The 16845-nt window shown below is 43.6% G+C and overlaps 1 protein-coding gene across 1 annotated transcript in view; it reads left to right on the top strand.

Annotated features, from left to right (window-relative positions):
• The first annotated feature begins 7294 nt into the window (after positions 1–7294).
• Positions 7295–16845, top strand: part of FBLN5 (fibulin 5) — a 78622-nt gene continuing 69071 nt past the window's right edge. Inside the window, exons 1-5 of the mRNA XM_077123374.1 lie at positions 7295–7400; positions 7563–7760; positions 10584–10638; positions 13592–13643; positions 15988–16242. Coding sequence (XP_076979489.1) covers positions 7744–7760; positions 10584–10638; positions 13592–13643; positions 15988–16242 — 379 coding nt within the window. The 5' untranslated portion in view covers positions 7295–7400; positions 7563–7743. The remainder of the gene's footprint in view (positions 7401–7562; positions 7761–10583; positions 10639–13591; positions 13644–15987; positions 16243–16845) is intronic.

Raw genomic sequence — 16845 nt, 5'->3', positions numbered from 1 at the left:
AGACTGATACATTTTAGAACAAAGTTCACCGTTTGTGCTTAAAGGCCTTAAACCTTGCGCTGGGTGGATGATGGTCTCCTGCAGGTCTGTGATGGATTTCACCACTCACTAAATATGAGAAAAATCACCATAATGTTTCATAAGACTAAACATCCAGGCTCTAAGAGCCTGTCTTTCCAACGTTTGATGATGTGTCTTTTCTTTATGAAAGATGATGATACAATATATGAAAGTTGTATATATTTTTAATTTTTTTTTCGGCAAGACTAACATTTGGCAGCATAACATTGTTTCCTCTGTTTTTGGAGGGAGTTGAATTACTTGTTTGACAAATCCAAGAATCCAGGAGCCACTAATACAGTCTGCCTTAGGTGACTTGTAAATAGGAAATGAGGTAATTTGAACCAAATACCATTTTGAAGATATATTAAATATATTACATTTGCCTCAAACCTCACTGTATATTAAGTGTCAGAAAGCAGACAAAAACAAACAGGGATGGGAAATGGAAGAATGCCATTAACCATTTCCTCAAGTGCAACTCTGGGCTCCACAGCAAAGGGTCTGCTTGCCTAAAGTCATTATTTATAGCAGGGATCCCATATTTCCCAGGTGATTGTGTTACAACCACCGTCAGTTAAAACAATCCCTAACAAGAGCCCAGGTGTTTTCATCATTCACTGTATTTCCTGGAAATTCCTGCCCTCCTTAAATAAGTTAGTTACAGCATAACTAAACCTGGGCTTGATTTCCACTTCTGTCTCTACCTGAATGATCTTGGGTAAATTAGTCTCTCTGGCCTTGATTTTCACATGTGTAAAATGCAGGGGTAATAGTAAATAATCTATAAGACTCAGGACTTCATCACCTCCTCCAGGGAACCTCCTTCTTCAACATTCCCAAGACTGGTGGGGGACCGCCTAATGCACTGTATAACTGGAGATTAAAAGACATATCAACTAATCATTCATGAATATGATTATATTCATTTGTTATATGTTATATATACCTTCTCTGTATAACTCTACCATCACCTTTGATCTTCTATCCCACTCTTGAGGAGTATCTGGGCTATGGCCATTCTAACTAAGGAATTGTCAATAATATGGGATAGGGAGATGGAACTAGCTGATGTCCTGGAGAGGCTGGGCCCTCTGCATTTCAGGACTTATCTGGTCCTGGAACCCATCTGGAGGTTGTAAGTTTCTGGAAAGCTACCCTAGCGCATGGAACATTTGAAGAATCTTATATATTACCCTAGGTGTTCTTTATAATTGGTTGGGATGGTTTTGGTTGGGGTTTGGCAAGTTATGATAGGTAGCAATGTCTAACCGAAGCTTGTGTAAGAGTGACCTCCAGAGTAGCCTTCTCGACCATTTCAACTCTCTCGGCCACTGATACTTTATTAGTTACACTTCTTTTCCCCCTTTTTGGACAGGATGGCATTGTTGATCCCACAGTGCCAGGGCTGGACTCATCCCTGGGAGTCATCTCCCATGCTGCCAGGGAGACTTTCCCCTCTGAATGTCATGCCCCACACAGCGGGGAGGACAATGAATTCATTGAATAGTTGGGCTTAGAGAGACTGAGACCATGTCTGAGCAACAAAAGAGGTCCTCTAGAAGTAACTCTTAAGCATACCTATAGGTAGGCTAAGCTTCTCTGCCACCTACGTAATCTTCACAAGAGCAAGCCTCAAGATGAAGGGTTTGGCCTATTGATTTAGGTATCCCTAATGTTTGACACAGTGTCAGGAGATTCCCTGATGGTAAAGTTTAATAGTTTCATATTTTTTCCCCATTTGTCAAGGGATTTTGCCAAAACTTTTTGATTATCTGCTTACTATATTCTAGGATGTATCCAGGCATTACATTAAGCTATACAGGATTAAAGGCCCTCATTCTCATTCTGGGCTCCCTGTCTTTCAGTTGTTCAAGGGAGCTATCCAGCCAGGTTGAGTTAGTTATATGCTACAGAAAATTTAGGTTTCAGACAAAATAAAACTTTCTTTCTTTGGTCTCAAAGAGTAGGTGTGGTTCTAAAATATAGACAATGTCTTCCTGACCCCTGTGTTCTGAATTATCTCTTTTTTTTTTTTTTTTTTTTTTTTTTTAAATGGGCAGGCACTGGGAATCGAACCCAGGTCCTCGGGCATGGTAAGCAAGCACTTTTACCTGCTGAGCCACTGTGGCCCACCCAAGATGTTCTGAATTATCTTAATCCTGACCTGATCGGTTTTGTTCTTATCTCTAAATATCAGGTTATACATATATAAAACAGCCTCTCAAAATTCAGAAATAAGAATTACTGTTCTGGACTAAATGTGTCTGCTGTAAAAGCTTACAATCTAGGTCCCTGTTTTATTATAAGCATTTTCTAAAGGAGACCATACAATAATTGTTATTTTGTTTCTGGCTTATTTTGCCTCACCAAATGTCCCACAGTTTCACTCACATCGTTGCCTGCCTCACGACGTCATTCCTTTTTGTAGCAGCGCAATATTCAATCATGTGTGTACACCATCGTTCACCAATCTACTTCTCAGTCAGCGTGTCCTTCAGCCACCTGCATTCATTAGGCATCATGTAGAAGGTCCAAAGTCCACGCTCAATTTTAGATAATTTCATTGTTCCCAAGAGAATGGTAACCAGTAAACAAACTGTCACCAAATAGGAAATCTAAATCTCCTCTTAACTCTTGTCCCTCCCCCATTATTTACCCCTGCTGTCGCTGTGGGACTGCTGATGCTTTTCTGTTAAACACAGTCCATAGCATGTAATTGCAGTTTTTCCCCCTGTACTGGAAAGGACTGTTTTTATTAGTTGACATGAGTGAACTAATTGCCCATATTTGGTGCCTGATAAGTCACGAGAGGGAATGGATTTGGGGAAATACCCAACAAGGTGTTGAACATTTAGGACTGCAAAGCAAGAGAGACGTTACAGATGGTGAGAGGGGTTTGAGTGTCATCTGCTAAAGGTGACAGCTGAGGCTATGGGACCAGTGACTATTCCCAGGACAAAAGTGTAGTGAGAATGGAGTACAGAAGCTGAATCAAGCTTTGGGGAGACTCTTTGGTTAGGCATGAGGAGAAAGAAAAGGGACTGGAGAAAATTCAGGTAGAGTCATGAAAAGCAAACCAGAATAACCTAAAGTCATGGATGCAAGAGAGGAGAAGATGGATCATCAGTGTCAAATATTTCAGAAACAAAGGGACATTCAGGGATGGAGAACAGGGCAGTATATTTGGCCAAGAGATCATAAGGAAATTTAAGGAGTGCCATTTGGGTGGATGGTGAGAGACATCCTGTTTCAGAGGGTTCAGGCAAGACCAGGAAGTGAGGATGTGGCAGAAAAATCCATTCATTGAGAAGTCTGACAGAGAGAGGAGGAGAGCAGAAGCCACTTGGGGGCATCAGGAGCAAGAGAAATTTTCCCCCACTCTAGGACAGGAAGTCCGATGCGGTGGAACAAACACCCAGCACTGGACTAAGGCATCAGGTATTTTTTCTGGTTGTTTTGGGCCAAGTTTGGAATATATAAAAATAAATAAAGGCTTTACTAGTGCTAAGAAAAGAAAAGGCAAGAGTGATGATGAAAGAGCCCATGGAGTTCTGGAATGTTTCTGGGGAGCCAGGACTAAGGGAGAGAACCAAGAAGTGAACAGTCATCAGAGAAAGCAAGGCGTGGTGAGCTGGAAGGAACGAGGGCCTAGAATTCTGGCATGGCTGCTTGTTATCTGTGTGGCTCTAATCTCTGGACCTGTTTCTTCATCTGCAAAATAGAGGTTGTCCTGGGGTCAGAGGAGAGTGTATGTCTAGAGTCTAGCATGATGGGAGACAATCAATGACAGGTCTTCTGTACCTTATATTCACTTCTAAAAGGCATTGTGATGTAATTATTTTGGGCAGTGAAAAAAAGATGCAATATTAGTAGTCAAGGTATATCATCTTACCCCCCATACTCCCAATTTGAAACATCACCCTGTTTGGTTTTTTTAATTGCCCATTTGTCTTCCAATCCACGCACAGTGAAGAAACAGCTTCATGGGAGCCAGGAAGGTCCAATTTAATAGCCTCTTGCATTTATATTACAATTTACATTTTCTGAAGTTGTTTGATAATAGTGATTCCATTGATTCTGATGACAGATGGCAAGTCAGATGCTGGAATACCCATTTTGCAACTAAAAAAGAAAACAACTCTTAGGAAAGGAAGTGATGACCTCTAGAAGCCAGCAAGTGTCAATAGTTCATGCCAAATGAACTTCATTTTCTTTTTTAAAAAAGAGCTGCTACCTCAGGAAATGCTACAGATTATTTGCACCTTGATTTTAGCTGGACTTTTGACAAAGTCCCAAAGTTTTTGTGGATCATCTATAGGAGAGCAGTTGGTGGCACCCACAATTGGATAAACAGCAGTGGCCCCAAAATGTTAAAATACAGAAAAGCAGCTCAGCACTAATTTGGACAGAGCCCTTCCCTCCAGTGTCCATCCTAGTAAACTTTTTATTGATGATTCTGATAAGGTCAAAGAAGTCTTATGTTCAGCAGATCTGCAGTCATCAAAGCTAGGAGTGAAACTTAATATTTTAGATACTAGAATTTACGTTGAAAAAAATTGTGAACAATGGACAATAATGTAATAGGGACCCATGTAAAATCTTGTTCTTGGTTGAAAAAACAACATATCAGTGCAAGTACAGGACGGAGGAGATGGTGTGTTCAAGTTCAGTAAGAAACAAGACGCTGATGCAGCCACCATCAAAGATGGTCTGGGCTGCTCCAGGGTCTCGGGACACCCGAGGAACTGGGGTGCTTAATCTGGGGAAGAGGAGACCAGCTTGGGAGGGGCGTGGGTGCAGTGGAGGGCAGGGGCAGAATTTTCAAGAATAGGAAGGCTGCTTATGGGGGTAGCCTTTAGCTGCAGAGGGGAGAACTAGGGTCCGTGGAAGGTATTACATATAGGGAAATGGATTTGGGTTCAGGGTCTAACAATCTGAGCTGTTTAATATGGGATGGCCTATTTTGTGAGGTTAGGATTTCCCTGTCCATGGAAGCAGCTCAATTACTCTAATTAAAGATATTTTGGGAAGGGCTGTGTAGGGGGTGGGAACTTGGATACAATGATAGTCTCGAGGATACCTAACTTCTCTTTCATCCCCACAACAATCCTGAGAGGTAGATATTATTATCTCCATTTTGCTGACAAGGAAACCGAGATGCTGAGAGGTTGTGATTTGTTCAAGCTCATCCAACTGGTAAGTGGAAAACCAAGACTAGTACTCAAGGCTTTTGTTGTAACTCCTATGCTCTCCCTCCTTGGACAATCTCTGGTCCAGGATGGTTCCTGGATAATTTTGCTTCCAAGGTCCTTAATATACTCATCTAGAAAACAGGCATACTAATCTCCTCTTCCTCCTGATCCTGCAGGAAGGAGGAATTCATAAAGGGAAGGTAATATGGGCTAATTTAAAACTTCCTACTCCAGCAAAAAGCTCTCTGTAAATATAATGTAATTTGAAATTAAATTTATCCTATATTTTGAATAGATAATATATGCATGTGGTACAAAATCAAAATATATAAAGTGATAAAGCAAAAGCAAATTTTCTGACATCAATTCCCCAGCTACCTACCAACTTTCTTTCTGGGAGACACACAATGCTGTTTCTTGTGTATCTTTCAGGAGATCTTTTCTGTACATATGCAAGAGCTTGTGTATATGCATTTTTTCACAGAGAGAAAGCTTCAGACACAGTTCTACAATTTACAGTACTTTTTACATGTTGATCTATGTGAAAGTACCAATATTGACCTACAAAATAAATCACAAATCTTTCCATATCAGAAATAAAGAGCTGCTGCAATCTATTTAAAAATAGAGTGTAACATACATATGGGACTTCACAAATTTTAAGTGTATACCCCTGTAGAACCAGCACCCAGATTAATGATTCAAATTTTTCCAATACACTGAAGGCTCCTTGTGTGCCCTCCCAGTCACTACCTGATTCTAAATTTTATGTAAGTGCAAACCTCCAGCGCGTACTCTTTTGAGTCTAGCTTCTTTTTAATGTTTACACAGTTGTTCATTTTTGGAAGTCCCTTATTTTCCTTAACCCTTTTTCATGACCTACTGATGGATGGTGAGGCTGTTTCTCATCTTTTGCTATTATAAGCAATGGGCTCATAATAAATATAATGTATTTTTAAAAAATATTTTATTGTGGAAAATGTCAAATATATGAAGCAAGCAGAACAGTATCGTGGGCATTCAACATCAACAACAGTCCACATTCTGCTATGCTCATTTAATGTAATATGTTTTTAGTGTAGGATTTCAATTCCTTACAAGAAAATACCCTTTGAGAAGACGAAATGCGCAGAGTTTGGAATTTCGACTGTATCACTTAATAGCTGTGTGACCATCAGGAAGATGCCTACCCTCTCTGAACGCAGTAAAATGAAGACAGTGACTCCTACTGCACAGACTTGTGGTGGGGATAATGGACATGATGATGTGCTTTTCAAACTGTAGGTGCCCAAGTGAAACTTGAGGGTCCCAAGTAAAGGTGGGCGTGAAAGGTGGAGGAGGAGCTTCCCCTAGTCACTTCCGTCCTCTATAGAAAAGTGTCTTTGTTAAGAGTTCATTAGATGAAAGGGTTCCAAAGCCAAAGCAAAAACAAAAACAAAAACAAGCACCATAGTTTGAAACTCCCCACACATTGAAGGTAGAGACTCCACCTAGAGCGGAGTCTCAATCATCCTTCTGCTTTTCCCCGACCTCCCTTTGTCTTTTCAAATCATCTTCTTACTGGCTAAAATCATTTTCAAGCCAAGGGACACTTTTTGATTAAAGCAGGAAAAGGCCAGTGACAGTAAGGGGGCTGAGGGCAGGGAAAGGAGAGTGCCCTGGTGACTCAGCCTCGCACGGGAGCTGGTGTCTTCCTCAGGATCCGCTCCCTCCGCCGCCCTCTTCCTCCTCTCCACCCCTTATGAAAGGTCCGGAGTCTCCTATCAGCTTACCCCAAGCCTCGGCTGAAGTGGTTCTGGGTTCCCAATCCATCAGCAGTCTCTGGTCCCGGGGCTGCTTGCGCCATGAATTCAAGTTACTCTTCTCCCCGAGGCTAGGAACTTTCCCTAGGCGTCCCGTCCCGGTGCCACGAAGCGCTGCTGTCCTGACGCCCGCCCTCCCCGCGCGCCCTGGGAAAGTAAAGGGTCAACGGGCCCTCCCAGCACCCCCCCTCCCCCCGCACTTGCCGGCCAATCGCCTCCACTAGGGATGCTCCGAGCCCGAGTGCGGCTGCTCGGGGCGTCCCGGGAAAGGCTTCTCCTCCCAGCGCCGAGCACTGGGTCCTGGCAGACGCCCCAAGATTGTTGTGAAGAGTCTAGCCAGTTGGTGAGCGCTGTAATCCGAACCAGCTGTGTCCAGACTGAGGCCCCATTTGCATTGTTTAACATACTTAGAAAATGAAGTGTTCATTTTTAACATTCCTCCTCCAATTGGTTTAATGCTGAATTACTGAAGAGGGCTAAGCAAAACCAGGTGCTTTCTCTGTAGGCGCTCCAGTGGCTCGGAGGACCCCTTGTCCTCTCCCCGACTGGCTGATCCGCTCCGGAATAAAAATATCGACGAGCCCCGAGAGCCGAGAGAGGCTGAGCTTCAGGAACTCCTCCCAGGGTACCGCGCCGGGAGCTCTTTCTCACTTGCCCTTTGCGTCTTCACCTCCCGCACGTTGGACATGCCAGGATTAAAAAGGTGGGTTCTCCGATCGGGACTTTGGCCTTCAGGGTGTGGAATCCTTAAGAAAAACTTGATCGGAGGAAAATGGCTATGGCTGGGATTCAGGCTGGGTCAGGATATTGGAAAAGGCATTAGCTAGTGATGCAATGATATTGCTAATTATAAAAAGCTGGGCCTCTGTAATTTCCATCTTGAAGTCTTCTTTTGGGACTGGGTATTTTTTTTATATATAAAATAGTTGCAGAAGTCGGCATCTGAGAGAGATCTGCAAATATCCGAGTGCTTTATTCCTCTTTCTTTTGGGAAAGGGCAGCATCGTCATATGCTGTTTTTAAAGAAAATTATATGTATTTTAAATTAGGGAGACTAATTACTAGCTCATTAGCAATTACTAGCAATTGTTTTGATGCATCGGCTGTTGGACAAGCTAACCGCTCGCTGAGCATCTGGTGCTGGATTTGACTTATGTTTGTGTGTGATCCACAAAGGACATGGGACCCAGAATTTTCGAGCCAATGAGAAGTGGGGACTGCAGACAGAAATCCATGCAAGCAAACGTTTTGCTGTTCTCTAAGGAAATTACGATTCCAGTCAAATAATGCTTAAGCCTTGAAGAACTTTATCTAGATGACATCTTTATCTATTGAACTCTTAAAAACTTTTTAAGTGCTTAAAACACATTAACTGTGTGCGTGTGTGTGCGCGCGCATGCTGAAAACTAAGCTGTTGTGATAATGTCACCCTGGATTATTGGGGACAGCACTTCTCTGACGATAACGCTGATTCTGTTGGTCTCTCCCGGCTCTCCTCATACTTTAAGATGGTGTAGGAAATGGGTAGAACTACTTGCTTTGGAAAGTTCCTGAAACCAGTTATGAACACCCCAAAGTTCTCAATCTCCATCTAGTTGGTCCATCTTGGGAGTTTTCTAGCTTCTTTCTTGATAAGGTGCAGCTCTTTGTGACCCCATGAAAGCAGCAGTACTTGGGTATTATTTCATTTTAGGAAAGCCCTCTCTGTTTGCCCAGAATTCTTTTGCCCCTGAGACTCAGTAGTGGCTCTTCCAGGAGGTTGGACCTCTCAGAGGAGACCCATCCCGAGCTGCCCACTAGTCTGGGGGGTTTGGGGGAAAAGGGGAGAAATGGGGTTAGCACAACTTTTCCACTAGCTCTGGAAGTCCACGGCTTTCAGTCAGTCTGTTCTGTCTCCAACATAAACGAGACAGGGTTTTATAACCAACTGAAAGGAAACTTCATGTGAAGAAACAGGAAAACATTGAAATTCATAATATACAAGCTGGAAAATAAATTTGTTATTGTTCTTTCATTCCTTCCAGATATAAATCTGGCTGTTGCAAATATCAAAAAGCCCCGGGATTTGGCTCTGCACTTTATAAGGTCAGAGCTGTCTCCAGCCTTCTAGAACCTGGCTCATATCGGCACTTAGATTAAACGAAAGCTTGTGGGCTGTCAGGGTCTTTATTCTTTGATTTGGGGACGTGAAGGAAGTGGGCTTTGCATTTCCTGGCATCACATCTTGTCTCCATTCCCTCTGGATGTTGAGCAGATTACCTTAATTCTGGGGTTTGCCAAGTACTCAGTGGCTGACTCAGACGAGCCATGTGTCATGGATGTGAGTGTGATTTGGAATCTATCTTGAAGACTCTTTCAAGGGAGGTATTATGAAGTGGACTTACTCGTTGGCAGTAACTGGCCACTGAAACCAGTCACAGGCTTAGCTGACCTGAAACGTTTATCTCCAGGTCCACTGCCCTATTAAAGAGTCCTTGAAGTCTACCTTCTCCAGGAAGCCTTCCATGACTTTTTCATCTCTCCCCACAATCTCACTCACCCTTGTAGCACCCAATGGGTACTTCTATCAGTGCCCTTACCAAGGTGTAGTGACATTATTGATTTACGTGGCTCCCTGTCAGCTCTTGAGGGTAGTGATCGGGTCTTGCTTTATACCTCTTGTGCCTCCAAAGCCTGCAAGTAGTAGTTGCTCAGATAAACAGCTATTGAATTAAACAATAGCACTGAATAATGCTCTAGCTTTGTGTAGATTCTGCATTTTAAAATCCCATCTGAGACCGTGCTTTTATTGGCTAAGAGCTTGTGAGAGATGAAGGGTAGGAATTGTAGGCTCAGAGAGGTTTCGGGCTTATGAATTGCAAAGCTGCCCTGACTAGAGGTTTCTTGATTCCTTGTTCTGAGTTTTCCCATGGGTTTTATTTTTCTTTGGGCTGTCCAGCTTCCCCAATGTCCTCTCCTCTCTCAGGATCTGCTGGAGTTCTTATGGCCTGGGCTTGCAGAGCCCATCAGGGAGGATGGAGTGCTCCAAACCCATCTGTTGAAGGGATTTTTATGTGTGTGTGGGCCTCAGACTTAGTGTATGCTCTGAGTAAATAATTTTGCTATAATATCTTTCTTCGGGAATGCAAAATGCCTTCTGTCTTTCATCATTTGAGGGCATGGCAGGCTCGTTTACTCGGTAATCATTTCAAAATGAGGATGTTCAAAACCCATGCAAATGGCCTAGCGTAAGGCATAAAGACCAAGCAACCGGTAAATATATTGTTAATATCCCTGTGGTGGGTTCTAAACTTTTTTTTTTTAAAGCGGCAAACACCTGGTTAAAAAAGTGCCATCTAACCTAACACAATATCCCCATGGGGGAGACAAGCAAAGGAGTGGTTGGGGCAGCTGGGGGTAGGCCACCCTTAGCCTCCCACGTGTACCAGTTTATGGTGAAGTTACAGGCACATGGGTGAACTGGGGCCCATTCCCCCAGATGTGGCTGGATCTTGGACATTTACGTGTGACTTCTCACCCTCCACAGGATACTCACTGTGACCATTCTGGCTCTCTGTCTTCCAAGTCCCGGGAAGGCACAGGTGAGATACCAATTTTTTTTTTATGTTATCTAGAAGCATGCTAAAAGCCAGGACAAGAGAGCCCAGTCTTACAGTTTGGAAATCTAAGACTGTGACGGTGGAAGGGGGGGCCTTATATTTGATCTAATCTGAGTCCCAGAGCCCTTTGTGCTTTAGAGATCGAAGCTGTGGCCCAGAGAGGTTGAGGGACTGAACCCAGGCAAGGCAGTTTGTAAGTAGCAGGGCTGGGACCCGGCTCCTGACTCCCAAGCCAGGGCTCCTTTCATCAGATTTTGCTATTTTCTTTGTATCTCTCAGGGCATCTTGATTTACCTTTTTTTTTTCTTAGTTTACAATTTAATTTAAAAATTCTGAAAGACGCTGCAATTTCTAAACTTTCGGTAGTGTTACCTATATCCATTTATCTGGTTAAGACCCAGTGAAAGAATCACTCTTCCAAAAAGCTTTGCGATATGGATGCTTCTTTATCTTGAAATTTTTTAAATAGAATGTGCTGTGTGTTTCTCTCTCTTTTTTTTTTTCTAATTTTTTTTATTAACAAGTCTTCACACACATACAGTCCATACATGGTGTACGATCAGTGGCTCACAGCATCATCACATAGTTGTGTATTCATCACCATGATTATTTTGAGAATATTTGCATCACTCCAGAAAAAGAAATAAAAAGAAAAAACTCATGCATCCGATACTCCCTGTCATTGACCACCAATATTTCAATCTACCCAATTCATTTTACCCTTTATCCCCCCCATTACTTATTTATTTATTTTATCCATAATTTTTTACTTATCTGTCCATACCCTGGATAAAAGGAGCATCAGGCACAAGGTTTTCACAATTACATGGTCACATTGTAAAAGCTATATCATAATGCATTCATCTTAAAATATCAAGGCTACTGGTACACAGCTCAACAATTTCAGGTACTTTCTTCCAGTTACTCCAATATACCATAAACTAAAAAGGGATATCTATATAATGCATAAGAATAACCTCCAGAATAACCTCTCAGCTCTGTTTGAAATCTCTCAGCCACTGACACTTTCTTTTGCCTTGTTTCTCTCTTCCCCCTTTTGGTCAAGAAGTCTTTCTCAACCCCATGATGCTGGGCCCTGGCACATCCCAGGACTCCTGTCCCACGTTGCCAGGGAGATTTAAACCCCTGGGAGTCATGTCCCACACGGGAGGGCAGTGAGCTCACCTGCCGTGTGCTTTGTGTTTCTGGGTGATTGTGCCCTTGCAGTGCCCACCCGTCGCCCCCTTGGTGGTGGGCCTGTCTCTGCACCAGCACATCCTCACTGGGAGGCGGGGTGGGGGTGGGGGAGTGGGGCATGCTCAGACACACCACCGCACAGGATTGGGATGAGTCAGCTCCAAACCTGTGAGGGGCCAGCTCTGGCTGGAAACCCTGCGCTGAGTGGGAAGAGGGGCAGCTGAGAGGAGGCTCAGAGCAAGAGTCTAGGAGTATCCCACAGCATCCTGTGGGATAAAGCCATGGGAGAGACGGATTTATGCATGTCAGCCCCTGAGAAGTGTGGGCAGATTCTTCCTGAAGGATCAGGGCAGTCTCTCTGTGTCTTGTGCGTGGGAAGGAAAGAAAAGAGTAGGGTTGAGGGGCGGCGAGAAGATAAGGGAATGTATGTTCTCTTCATTTAAGCATTTTGAAATATAATAGGTCCTTTGGGGATAGAAAGGCTCTTGGGAACTGTAACAAAGAATTCCAGACCTTGGAGGGACTTTGGAGTCTTCTAATCTCTGTGTTGAACAGATGGAGAATTCTAAGCCCAGGAAGGGCAGTGGTTAAATGGATTCTGTTTAGTGAATTTTAGGCCCCTTACATATGTTAATACATTTAATTGTTAAACCACCCAAGAAGTGAATACTGTTATCCCTATTTTACAGACAAGAAAACTAAGGTCTAGAAAGAAGTTGCAGCCAGTAAGTTCCGGAATGAGAATTTGAAGCTAGACAGTCCAGTGTATTTGAAACCATGCCAGCACTAAGCTGCAGAGCCAGGGCTGGAAACTAGGTTTCTTGGCCTCCTGAGCTCTACTGCCCTGCCTTCTGGCCCATCTCTTCTGGTCCTTTGCCTCAAGGCCCTGGAATGCCTGGACCCACTTCCAGTAGTGAAGGCTGACTTCACAGTCCCCAAATCACCCCCAAACTCAAACTAATATCAACCCCACAGCTCAGGAAAGGTGAACCCCTCTGCTGTTCTAGGGAGGGCAGGGGTCAGACTATGCCAAGTGATGAGGCCGGGGCAGAAGCTTCTCACAGTCAGAAACACCCTCTGTCTTATTCCTGTCAAATATCGGGGTTCAGGTTTCCCTCAAAGATCCCACTTGTTGCCCTCCCCCAAGACATTTTTTTTTTTAAGTGCATAAGGTGGTGATTCAAATTATATGGGGAGTCTACAACCCTCTAGGATCGGCAAGATCTATCTAGTTCTGGAAGCACTTTTGTGTAATTGTCTTGCTGAGTTTGAAATTGAGGAATTTCCCTTATTCTGCTTTTCTTTGAAAGCTGACTGCATTTGCCATGTAGCTTTTTATCTTATGTACAGACTTCTGAGTCAGAGGATTTCTTAGGGACAAAGAAGACATGCTGAACTAAGAGAAGATGAAATTACATAGTATCCAAATAACAAGAGTCATTTCCCTTGAAAACAGTCTGATTCATTCCTAGAAAGGGGCTGAACCTGGGACATGCCATACCAGGCAGATCAAATATGATTATTATTGCCCTATAAGCCATCTGCTAAAAATGAGGGCTATGAAGACTGTATAGCAATGGCCAGGGCTGGGGCCGGGGGTTAAGGAGCTGAAGATGTAATGCTAAGTATCATAAGATAGTGAAAAAATACACAAACAGTAAACAAGTAGGGCTGTCATATAAGGCCTTGGTATTATAAATAATGACCTTACCTCTCTTCTTTTCTCCCTTTCCTGCAGCAACAGTGCACGAATGGTTTTGACCTGGATCGTCCATCAGGACAATGCTTAGGTATGAGGCCATGGCAAATCCTTCCCTGGGGCAGGGGGTGCTGAGATTGCTCAATTACAGGTCCATTATTTTCTCAGCTTGTGTTCAATACCATCAATTATTTATTAACCTTGTCCATAGAAATAAACAGAGCCTTGGAATGATTGAAGTCAATGACACCCTTTAATTGGTCATTTCCTTTTGTGTCTAGCACTGGGCTAAGCAGTGTGAGGGAGCAAAGATGAATAAGAATGGAGCCCTATCTTCAAGGAGCTTTCCATCTGGAGTAGCTTCCTATTGCTGTCATGACAACTAGGCTAAAAACAAAGTGTTTGCAGGGCTGTGTTCTTTCCTCGAGGCACTAGAGAAAAATCTGTTTCCTTGCTCAGGTAGGTTGTTGGCAGGATTCAGTTTCTTATGGTTGTAGGACTGGTCCCCATTTCCTTGCTGGCTGTCAGCTGAGGGCTGTTCCCAGATTCTAAAGACAGCCCTCATTTCTTGTCTTGTGGCCTTCTTCCTCCATCCTCAAAACCAGCAATGGTGGGCTGAGCCCCTCATCTGCTTTCAATCTCTCTTCTTTCTGTTGTCACACCTCTTTGACTCACCCTTCTGTATCTCCTTCCACTTTTAAAGACTCTTGTGAATATATTGGGCCCACCCAGATAATCCAGTTAAATCTTCCCATCTCTCAGGGTTATCTGATTAGCAACCCTAGTTTCCATTTTCATGCGGTGTAACATACTCACAGGTTCTGGGGATTTGACCATGGACATTTCGGGGCGGGGCGGGGGGGACCATTCTCTTGCTTTCTACATCATCCTAGTGGGAGAGATAGATCTAGAGATAGTGAACTTTTGTGACAGGGTAGAATAAAGTAATTGCTAAATGGAGGTGAAAGCAGTAGACCTCACAAAAGAGGGGCAGAGAGTGATTCTTTACGTCTGGGATCACTAAAGAAAGCCTTTGTGGGGGTCACTTTTGAATTGGGTATTGAAGGATGAGTGGGTCATCCCATGCTGAGAAACGGCATTCTGCTTGGAAGGAATAGCATAAACAAAGACCAGAGTTGGAAAGGAAACTCAGAGTATAGATAGTTTGGTGTGGGTGGAGCATAGGGTACATGTAAAGAACAAGGCAGTTCTGCTTCCCTCCACTACTAGCTCTTATTTGACATATTAATTATGTTTTATGTAGGCTAAATCATTTGTCTTCCCTGAGTCCACATCACATCAGAACCAGAGAGGAGATAGATTCTAAAGAGTGATGAGTGGTAAAGAATAAAACTCTGCCCCCCAAAATGTGGGCTTGCGCTTTGGACTTAAAGTAAAAGGCAGGGGGAAGGGAGGATGAGCAGAGGGATGCAGAGTGGTACAGCAATATTCTTTCCTGGCCCACCAGCTTTCATGATGATTTCAGGCTTCACACCGGGCTGTGGCATTCTGAACAGCAGCTTTTCCCTTCCCTAAGGTGAGAGTTGGTGCAAGTTTGTCAGATGACATGTCTGGGGTGGGCTGTCAGGGTTCAGGGATTCCCTGCCCACACCCAGTCCCACACGTTGCAGACCCCAAGGCTGATGGGAGGACCCAGTGTATGGACTCAGACTCCAGGCCTCTCCTGCCAACCACTAACAAGGCTGATCTATTCTGGAGGACTCTTTCCCCGCCTTTAGGCACAACAAGAGACCTGCTTGGCTGGAAACAGGCCCTGTTTGCTGGCATGCCGAGAGCTGACTTTAAAGTAGGTCTTTGCTTTCTTAATAAGCAATTAGCTCTCAGCCAACCCTTGTCTATCTCTTGATGCAAGGGACTCTCTCTCCCCTGTCCAGCCATTATTAGGAGTAGAAGTGGGAACAATTCTTAGTTCCATCCCAGTGTTTCCAGAGTACAGTTTCTACACATGAAGCTACCTGAAATGTCTTTAGATGGTACATCACAGATAAACACTCTTTATTTGAATAATTAAGTATTTGTTTTTAGCATTGCCTTCTATATATACTAATTATTAGTGTTTTTCACTTTCATGGAAAATTTAGAAAAATACATTTACTTGGGTTTCAAAGGTGAGTTGATTTAAAGAAAGGTATTAAGTAGATAATAGTACAGGTTCTTCTGGATATGGCCAAAATTGTGATGGTGGTATTTGAATGGCTGATGTTTGAGTGACACTGGTCCATTTGATTCAATTCAGCCAATATTTAGGAGTACCTGCCTGCCATCAGCCACGGACTGCCCTTGATGGCTGGGAGCAAGTGCTGGTGAAGAATGTTCTGGGGTCCATCCTGCTGCTTTGGTACAAAGCTCTGCTTAAATACGCACACCATGGCTAAGAGGACACTAATGCTTGCTCTTTTCTGTGGCTCTTCTAGATATAGATGAATGCCGGACTATCCCTGAGGCCTGCCGAGGTGACATGATGTGTGTGAACCAAAATGGCGGGTATTTATGCATCCCTCGAACAAACCCTGTGTATCGAGGGCCCTATTCAAACACCTATTCAACAGCCTACTCAGGTCCGTACCCAGCAGTTGCCCCACCAGTTGCAGCTGCAAACTATCCCACGATTTCGAGACCTCTCATTTGCCGCTTTGGATACCAAATGGATGAAGGCAACCAGTGTGTGGGTGAGTAGCCCAGCCTCTTAGGCTTCCTCGCGTTCGTGCTTTGTGAAGGCATTGCCTGAATCCTGCATGCGTACCCCAAATGGGTTGTTAGCTGCCATTCAGTTCACCACTGAAACAGTGCCCAACTTTCTATGTAGTTATTTCACTTTTAAGATTCTGTATCTGTGGGTCTCTTCCAGATTAAACTCCCTAAACTCAGGAAGTTTAATTTGTTGTCTCATTCACAGTTCTCTAGAGAACCATCTTTTTTAATATTTTATTTCCATTCATCTACATATTTTCTCAATTAAATAATACACAATTCTGGTCAAACTTAATAAGTAAATCCCAGAGAGAAGATCTAGAAAGGGCCAGAGCTCTCTCTTCAATACTTCCTACCCTTGAATGGAATGTATTCTTCTGCAATAGACAAGCTTGAAGAAGGTGTGATGGTCAAGGCCAAGTGTTCTGGAAAGAAAGTGGGTTCCTTGGGTTAGAAACAGATGATCTTCTGGCCACAAGGAACCTTGCTTGTGAGAACTCCAAGCAAGTGTATGCCCCTGGGAGGAAGGAGACACCATATGCAATGAGGCCCCCAGAGAATTGCTGTTGGCCCATGCCCAG

The sequence above is a fragment of the Tamandua tetradactyla genome, chromosome 12 (genome assembly GCF_023851605.1).
Source record: "Tamandua tetradactyla isolate mTamTet1 chromosome 12, mTamTet1.pri, whole genome shotgun sequence".
Classification (NCBI taxonomy): Eukaryota; Metazoa; Chordata; class Mammalia; order Pilosa; family Myrmecophagidae; genus Tamandua; species Tamandua tetradactyla.
Note: the sequence above shows the minus strand (reverse complement) of the source record. Positions and strands in the feature narration are given on the sequence as shown.